The following is a 9,472-nucleotide window of genomic DNA, read 5'->3' as shown; positions in this document are numbered from 1 at the left end:
ACCGGTCTGTTTTGATCGCGAATAACACCAGTGTGACTACTAAATGAGAAAAGCCACAGGATTAAAATAACAAAGAAAGTGTCAGAGTGTGTTAATTGTTTGTGTCTTCGCCGTTCACACTTTTGTTGTCAGTGTGTGTAACGCGAGTTCCCTCTGGTGGACATTCATGAGCGTTTTCTCTTATGCAACAAGAACGAGACGTGCACGCGCAGTAGCTGTTTGCCGCCAGTCAGCTTGTCGTTTATAACCGCAACACGCGCCTTGTGACACGTATTAGTTGAAACTACCAAGTTTAACACAATTGTGTTTTTTTAGGTTTGTGCGGATTCGAATTAATCGACTGGGGTTGCAGGGGTAGCAGAAGTGGACAGCAGATCCGGGTTTTACCGCTCGTTTGTGGAGTCGGGATTGTGAAGCTTTGTAGGCCGCAGTGTCTGAGGTAAGACGGAAATGCTAACGGCTAACGTTACTGTTGGTATTTGTTTTTAAGATCAATCTGACTCGTATCAGTTTATTATGTGTTATACGACTATCACATTGAGATTAAATGTTTTTAGTTATTGTATTTACGACATTTGAGGTGGGTGTTTCGGTTTGTTTGTAAAGACGAAGCGACTTTAGCCAGTTAGCTAATTCGCTAACAAAGCAAGCTTTAAGATTCTGCAATGATAATACGGAAGATGTGGAGATATAATATCTAGACCTATATATGACTCAGTTATATGTTCATATGTTGTCTAAAGGTGTTTAATACGATAAATAACACGATAGGTTGACGATTGTGTGCGAGAAAAACAGTTAACATTAGCCAGGAAGCTAACGTGCTTAAACGTGCGTTTCATGACCCCGTCCAGTCACGCATGTCAGCAATGTAAGGTCCGGAGTTAAACTGCTATCTTGGGAAACAGTGCAGAGAAAAATACGTGTTGTAATTTAGAATCAGGTTTCTATGCGTACGTTTAACACTAAAACAGCGTTTTCCTCTATTGCAGAACAACAACAACATGGCCGATGATTTGGACATTGAAGCAATGCTCGAGGCTCCATATAAAAAGGTGGGTGTTGGTGCAGGTAAATAAACTCGGTCAGGAATCTATATAGCTTTCATTTGAAACTGCTAACCAGTCGTGTTTTCTCTAAGTCTGTATTGTCAGATCAATAACTTGAATGTTTCTGTCATAGTGGTTTCAATGAATAAATTGCCCATCTATCTCTTTTTGTAGACTTGCCTATATCTCACCTCTACTCCCATGAATTCCAGTGTGAACTGTCAAAAAAATGAAGGTAGTAATTGCCCAATATATTGATGTACTGTGGTACCCTTGGTTGAAATACATAGGCAAAATAATACATAGGTACCGCCAGAATAAATGCAGTGGATGCACATAAAAACTGGTATGAACTCTGTGGAGACTGTATTCATGTTATTATATGCATGGTATTCTTAGCTTAATTTTTTTATAATAAGGAAGTTTATTTTCAAAATGGCTTAGACTACATTGCATGTTTAACAGTGCAAATATATGGCGGGTAACCACTTAAAATATGTCATCAGTGCAGAAATCCTGGAGTTGACATACACAAAACCACAGAGTCTCCTTATTTTCATCACTTTGAAACTAAACTGAAATGAATATACTGTAAATGTCATCTGTTTTGGTGAAGCAAAAGTAATTATGCATGCTGCTGACCTTTAAAAGTACTTAAATGGTTATTCTGCGCTTTTACAAACTGGAAATGATGGGGCTCACCATATAATGTCATAAAGTTCACCATAAGATGCATTTATCATGTAAACAATCTAGCCTCTTAACAACAACAACAAAAGAACAACTCAACTTTAGATGGTCTGTGGGAGTCGCTATTACTAAGCCGTGTGAATCCCTGTTTGCTTCAGGGCGAGATGTGTGACTGAGGTGGCATCGAGCTCTTTCAATCCACGAAGGCAAATGGGGTGAAGATCACTGGAATGGCATCCACCACTGGAGCTCGTTTAGTGGCTGGCTGCTAGCGTTGCCACTTTGGGTCTTAGGCTCAGATAGCCTTGGTACTGAACCTGTTGGGCTGCTTGATGAATGAAATGCTGTTTTACATACCCAGCATAGCACTAGCACTTGAATTTTTGGCCTTCTTTCACAAGTAATGCAAGCACTAGTAAGGAAGGACGACATTGGCAGCCATGTGGTTGGTTTCTTACTAAAGGACCCCCTTGTATTTGTCATCCTCCCACTCAAATCCTGTAATGAACTCCTATTTAATGATCATATCATATTCTCTTTTGTTCCCATCCCTTCTTTATCCTTACGACTTGAAATGTTTCGCCGTCCTCCTCATGCTGTCTTCTATCGACCCTGCTTAGGATGACAACAAGTCCTTAAGTACCAATGGCCACGAGGAGCGGAGCAAGAAGTAGGTTTTAGAACTTTTTTTGGTAATTTTATGCCTCTTCCTTAATGTTTTACTTACTAAACTTGACTTTATTGTTAATTGCAAGGAAAAAGAAGAGCAAAAGTCGCAGCAGAAGCCGCAGCCGGGACAAGAAGAGAAGCAGGAGTCGTGATCGCAAGAAGAGTCATGACCGCAGGAGGAGCCGCAGCAAAGATCGAAAGCGCAGCCGCAGCAGGGATAGACGGCGCAGTCGTTCCAGGAGCAGGGAGCGTGGTGGTCGCTACAAAGCTCCATTGTACGTAGACATCTTTTGATTTCGGTTTTAATCATGTCAAGCATCCAGTTCGGTGACACGGCACTCTTTTTTCTAACCTAAAATGTTCCCTCAGTGCTCCTGATGAGTGTGAAAATGTCTTCCAGAGTATACTAAGTATACAGAGGAGTTTAGCCGCTGTGCCAATTTACATGTCTGTTGTGAATCAGCAGAGAAGATGAGTAGTTTCCCCCAAAACAAGGAATTTGTTGTAATGTGTACAACATTTACCCTTGAAGCTTACCCCATTGTAGCTTGTCGTATATCTTTAGGATTAGCAGTAGAGTGAGTAGTCGTAGCTTCTGAGATTAAAAACCTTGAAAACCTTCTTTTTAAATCACAGTTCTGGCCTGAAATTTAACGGTGGTCCCAGGGGGAAGACTGGCCCACCACCTGCCATCAAACTAAGGTTTCTATGATACTATTTTTGTTGTGTGTTGGTGGTTGCTTGTTCTGTGTATGACTCGCATGTGGAAAGTCTTTCCAAAAGTACTCACAGAAATTCTCTCTCAGCCGCAGAAGGTCTAGAAGCCGCAGTCCTTTCAAGAAAGACAAAAGCCCTATAAGGTAAGTCTAGTTCAGTTGTTGTGATCACATTTCCCCCAACTCATTATAGCAATTCATTGTTTGTTTGTCTTTTGCGAACAGACAGCCCATTGATAATCTCACCCCCGAAGAAAGGGATGCACGCACAGTGTTCTGCATGCAGCTGGCAGCCAGAATCCGACCTCGAGACCTGGAGGAATTCTTTTCTGCAGTGGGAAAAGTCAGTGTTTTATTTAGAAAAATGTCTATTCTACTTTGGATTTGAAAAGATACCTCTAATTAAGGCTCCTACACGGTTTGGAAAAGTATGGAATTTGATTCGAGTAACTTCCAGATCTGGAAAAGTATGGAAAATCGAAAGCAGTGTATGGGAAAATATTTGCGTTTCCAGACTTTTGCTCCTATTTATAAATTTTTAATTTAATGGTAAATGAAGAATTTAGTAAAAATAAATCATACAAGAACTGTTTTTATGGCAGCTGTTTAGTGATTCTTTAGTGATTGTCAAACATCACTAAAGGTGTACTTTTTTTATCATTCAAAATGTTTTGCATCTCTTCTTCTCGATATTCTTAGCACCGTATAATGTAGCCTAAAGGACCTTTGCAAAAAAAAAAAAAAAATATATATATATATATATATACACACACACTACCGGTCAAAAGTTTGGGGGTCAGTAAGTTTTTCTTCTTTTTTTTTTTTTTGAAAGAAATTAATACTTTTATTCACCAAGGGTGTGTTAAATTGATAAAGTGATAGCAAATACTTACATTGTTAGAAAATATTTATATTTTGAATAAATGGTGTTCTTTTGAGCTTTTTATTCATCAAAGAATCCTGAAAAAATATCACAATTTCTAAATAAATGCTTTGCAGGGCAACTGTTGCAATATATAATCCAATATAGATCATTCTAATAATAAATCAGTATATTAGAATGATTTCTGAAGGATCATGTGACGCTTAAGACTGAAGTAATGGCTGATGAAAATTCAGCTTTGCATCACAGGAATAAATTAAATTTTAAAGTATATTACAATAGAAACCATTATTTTATATTGTAATAACATTTTGCAATATTACAGTTTTTTTTTCTATATTTTTAATTAAATAAATGCAGCTCTGATGAACATAAGAGACTTTCTTCCGAACTTTTGACCAGTAATGTATATATACACAGACTTTTGTGTGTGCATGAGAAACTATTAAGCATATAGGAGAATGCATACTGAGCATTGAGCCATCAGTTCATTTTAAGTATGCGTTAAAGAGACTTTAGGCCTTGAAATATGTCATACTGTCCTAACTAAGCCAAACTTAGATTTTTTTTTTTTTTTTTTTTTTTTTTGGACAAAACTGGCTTTTTTTATATATCAGTGCTTGAATTTGACTTTTTGAAATTTAAGGCCTGGAAAACCCTTGAAAATGAGCAATTTTCCCAGAGAGGTACTTAAAAAGTGCTTAAATTATTGAAAGACAATGTATCTGAATATTTGAATTTCGACATTGCTTGTAACATGATTGAAGATCAAAAAAGTAGTGCTTAAGTCCTGGAGTTACATTTTAGACTATCTGTACGAACCCTGTAATATAGACCCTTAAAATTGACAAGGAGGACAATGCACAAAGTGTTATTTTTTTTTGGTTTGTTTGTTTTTTTGCTGCTGCAGAGGATGTGCTAAATTGGACATTAGGCCTTTATATTAGAAGTACTACCATTTGGAAAGCCAAATTTTAGCAAGTAGATTACTATTATATGTGTGCATCCATGCTTGTTCTTTATAGTAGGATGGCAGTGATTCAACAAGGAAATGGGTTATATAAAATAGAGATCGACCGATATATCGATTTGCCGATATTTTTCCTAATATTTAAGCATTTTACCATAATTGGTTATCTGTTTTGTAATATCGGGTTCACCGATAAACGCCGCCATCTTGTGGGTGTTTTGAGAATTATGCGCATGATCGCCATTACAGCACGGCGTCTGAGGGGAAACAACAACTGCGTGCACAGGTAAAGTATACTTACTTGCTTTGCTATATTTAGTAAACTTTATTTAACATAACAGCTATTAATGCACAAATTAGATGTTACATAAATGACTGATATGTAGTTTATGCAGATTGTCTCTAAGAAATAAAGACGAACTTGGAGTCACGCAAAATAATCAGTCAAATCCTGTCACAATAAAGACATAATTTTGCTATATTTAGTAAACTTTATTTAACATAACAGCTATTGGTAATGTTAGTGTTGCTTCTCATGCTTTTCATAAAATATTTTTATTGTTGTAATATGAATATTAAATTTAACATGAAAGACTGCTAACATTCAACTTTTTTTTTTTTAAGATGACCAAAATAAAAAATAGACAGCAAAGTGAAATATGGACTTACTTCACTCAGTCATTGCCAGGGCTGAGTTTGCAAAGAATGCCAAATGAATGTGAGCATGGGGTCAAAATCTAAAACAACAAAAAATACCTCCAACCTGTGGACTCACCTAAAGATACATCACTCAACTATGCAAGGAGGGAGTGATTGTTATAAAGAAATTGTTGTTCAGTTCAGTGGTGTTGTAATCATTTAGTCAAAAACAGAAGTATAATAGTAAATAAATATCGGTTATGAATATATCGGTTATCGGGCACATAAACATGCAAATAATTGGTATCCGTATCAGTAATAAAAAATCTATATCGGTCGATCACTAATATAAAACTAGAAATTGTAATGGGTAAGCATGGAAAAAATTCCCATGCACATATGAATAGTTTGAGGGCACAAAACAGTTTGTTGTGTGCATGCAAAAGGGCTCAGTATGTTGTCAGAAAAACAATGGAGAAAAAAACAAAACAAAGAATTTTAAATATTTACAGATGACTATTATATCAAATATAAAGCTGAAAATAATGCTGTATAAATTTGTTAAATTTGGACAATCTACTGAGAGGTTTGGAAATTTGACTCTGGAAAATGTGTTGTAAGCCTGTCTAATTCTTATTGTTCTTTTTGAAAGGTGCGAGATGTGAGAATCATCTCTGATAGAAACTCCAGAAGATCCAAAGGAATTGCATACATTGAGTTTGTGGATTCCACTTCTGTACCTTTGGCAATTGGCCTGTCTGGTCAAAGACTTCTCGGAGTACCAATCATTGTACAGGCTTCACAGGTAACTTGGTCACTCGAATGTGGAAACATTTGCACAATCTTTGATTGCAGATGTTATCATCATCTAATTGCAAATTGTGTGTTTGATTGTCAGGCTGAGAAGAACAGAGCAGCTGCGTTGGCCAACAACCTACAGAAGGGCAGTTCTGGACCTATGAGACTGTATGTTGGCTCGTTGCATTTCAACATCACAGAAGACATGCTCCGAGGCATCTTTGAACCTTTTGGAAGGGTAAATACTGCCATTTATTTATTTATTTATTTATTTTTTTAACGTTATGTTATGACACTGTTTTTATTCATATTGATGTTTACTTTATAATACAGATTGATAGCATTCAACTGATGATGGACAGTGAAACAGGCCGATCAAAAGGATATGGCTTTATCACAGTAAGTTATTTTGATGCGCAATTTCTATAATTACTAGACATGTAGTTAATGTCAAGCTCCAGAAGAAGTTATTCACCATCTAAAGAGGTCACTTTTGTCTTTCCCCGCAGTTTTCTGATGCTGAATGTGCTAAGAAGGCTCTGGAACAGCTTAATGGCTTTGAGTTGGCTGGCAGACCAATGAAAGTGGGACATGTGACGGAGCGCACTGATGCCTCCACTGCCAGCTCCTTCCTAGATAATGATGAGCTGGAAAGAACTGGCATTGATTTGGGAACTACTGGTAGACTTCAACTCATGGCCAGACTGGCCGAGGGTAAGAATGCAGTCTTTGTTTTATTAGTTTTCATACCGGTATAAAGTGAATAATGTCTTGTGGTATTTTATAGGAGGGGCTACAGTGTGTGCGTACTTTATTTATTTTCTCCTTCTCTACAAGGTACTGGTCTGCAAATCCCACCTGCTGCTCAACAGGCCCTTCAGATGAGTGGCTCCATGGTAGCTATGGCTGCAGCTACTGGTCAGTTCCTAGATTTTTGGGTTTGGTAGATGTGCCTATAAGGTCTATAGGGTTTGCAATTAACATCCATCTCTTTTCTTTCAGCTGCCATGAACCCTGGATTGAGTTTTAACATCAATGTGCCCACAAACCAGGCTTTGAATCTACCATCACAACCAATTGCAACGCACTGTTTCCAGCTGTCTAACATGTTCAATCCAAACTCGTAAGTAGCAGGAGAAAATTGCAGGTGTATAGAGAAAGTTTTGCATTTTGCCTGAACTGCATTGCTTTCTTGCAGAGAAAATGATCCTGGTTGGGAAATTGAGATTCAGGATGATGTTATTGAAGAGTGCAACAAACACGGTGGAGTCATACACATATATGTGGACAAGAAATCAGCTGAAGTATGTTCCTTTCTTTAAATGTTATCATTAATTACTATACAAAATGTTAAGCTTGTATGTGACTTTGGACCACAAAATGGATATAATTGTAGCAATAGCCAAAAATACATAGTATGGGTTAAAATTATCTGTTTTTCTTTTATGCCAAAAATCATTACGATATTAAGTAAAAAATCATGTTCCATGAAGATATTTTGTAAATTTCCTTCTGTATATATAAATCAAAACTTAATTTTTGATTAGTAATATGCATTAAGAACTTCATTTGGAAAACCTTATCTATTTTTCTCAGTATCTTTAACACCCTCATATTCCAGATTTTCAAATACTCGTCGTATCTCGGCCAAATATTCTGACAAACCATACATCAATGGAAATCTTATTTAGTCAGATTTCAGATGTATCAATCTCAATGTAAAAAAATGGACCCTTATGACTAGTTTTGTGGTCCATAATCACATAGTAATGGATTTGAAATTTACTGTTTTGTCTTACTTTACAGGGTAATGTCTATGTGAAGTGTCCCAGCATTCCTGCTGCTATGGCTGCTGTCAGTGCATTACATGGACGTTGGTTTGGAGGTAATTCCAAATTCTGTACATCTCGAGTTGAGCATTGTCTAATTCAAAAGTGATAGGTATTATGCATTCTGTCTAAAACCTAAATTGTTGTATCTCACATTTTAATTTTGTATTCCAGGTAAAATGATCACAGCAGCTTATGTCCCTCTTCCTACATACCACAACCTTTTCCCAGAGTCAGTGCAGGCAACACAGCTTCTTATGCCCAGTCGCCGGTGATCAATCACCCCTGGATGACTCAACTTTTTCAGCCTTGCTCTTTTTAACTTTTGGACAATAATAACAGTTCTGCAAGCTGTGGCACAGTTGTTTTGTTTTCTTTTAATTTGGTTACAAAACCAGTAAGGTTAAAAGATTCACTTGTATAGTGTCCTTACAGGTCTTGGACATTGAGAGAAGTTCTGTGGTTTAAAAGAAGTTTCCTATGTACAGCCTACTTATTGAATTTTGCTTCTTGACCTTTTATTGTTCGTACATATTATTTTTCCTTCAACATATTGTCTTTGTGATAGATCTGATTGGCATGTTTCTCACTTGAGGAAGTGTACAATATTGACAGATACACAGTATAAATAACGCTTGGATTTGAACTGCAATTTTGATCAGACATGAACATATTCAACTTTTTGGCTCTATGAGCTGTGGGAACTAAATGGCTGACAAATATCTTTTGTTCATTTAGAGACCATAAGGTTTAGAAACATCTTTTTTTCTAATCAAGATTTGATTTTTGTAAAGTCCTTGATGAACGTTCATTTCAAATAAAGCCAAGATAACTGAAAAATGTGGTCTTTGTTTCATATAAACAATGCAAATTCCTATTTAAGAACAGCCGAAGACATTTCTATCCTTATTTTATTATAGTCTCCTAAATGTGTAGATATAAACATTTTGATTTCATGACCCCTTTAAATTAACTTTACAATAGATCAGAAAAGCTACCATATCTACACAGTGCCTTGCAAAAGTATTCTTACCCCCTTTTTTCACATTTAATGGTAAACTGTTTTAAATTACTCCCCCTCCCACATCAATCTACAGTCCATGCACCACAATGACTAAGCAAAAACAGAATGGTCACAACTTTATTTAAAATAAACATTGCATAAGTATTCATACCCTTAACTCAGTACTTGGCTGAAGCACCTTTACAGACTCTTGTCTTTATGGGTA

At 36.6% G+C, this 9,472-nt stretch overlaps 1 protein-coding gene across 3 annotated transcripts; it reads left to right on the top strand.

Moving 5' to 3' along the window:
• Positions 1-200: 200 nt before the first annotated feature.
• rbm39a (RNA binding motif protein 39a) lies at positions 201-9,083 on the top strand. 3 transcript variants are annotated; one of them, XM_073825277.1, is made up of 17 exons: positions 201-439; positions 993-1,055; positions 1,224-1,284; positions 2,360-2,409; positions 2,495-2,683; positions 3,045-3,110; positions 3,215-3,268; positions 3,350-3,467; positions 6,269-6,421; positions 6,515-6,652; positions 6,748-6,813; positions 6,924-7,128; positions 7,252-7,332; positions 7,417-7,537; positions 7,613-7,718; positions 8,221-8,299; positions 8,418-9,083. In XM_073825277.1, exons 3-17 carry the CDS (start codon positions 1,279-1,281, stop codon positions 8,516-8,518), a joined length of 1,533 nt encoding a protein of 510 aa, XP_073681378.1. In that variant the 5' UTR covers positions 201-439; positions 993-1,055; positions 1,224-1,278; the 3' UTR covers positions 8,519-9,083. The 3 variants fall into 3 exon arrangements, with proteins under 3 accessions (XP_073681378.1, XP_073681376.1, XP_073681377.1); XM_073825275.1 differs by lacking the exon at positions 1,224-1,284; XM_073825276.1 differs by having other exon boundaries at positions 993-1,284.
• Positions 9,084-9,472: the final 389 nt, after the last annotated feature.

This window comes from Garra rufa, chromosome 20, assembly GCF_049309525.1.
Source record: "Garra rufa chromosome 20, GarRuf1.0, whole genome shotgun sequence".
NCBI classification, from domain to species: Eukaryota; Metazoa; Chordata; class Actinopteri; order Cypriniformes; family Cyprinidae; genus Garra; species Garra rufa.
Note: the sequence above shows the minus strand (reverse complement) of the source record. Positions and strands in the feature narration are given on the sequence as shown.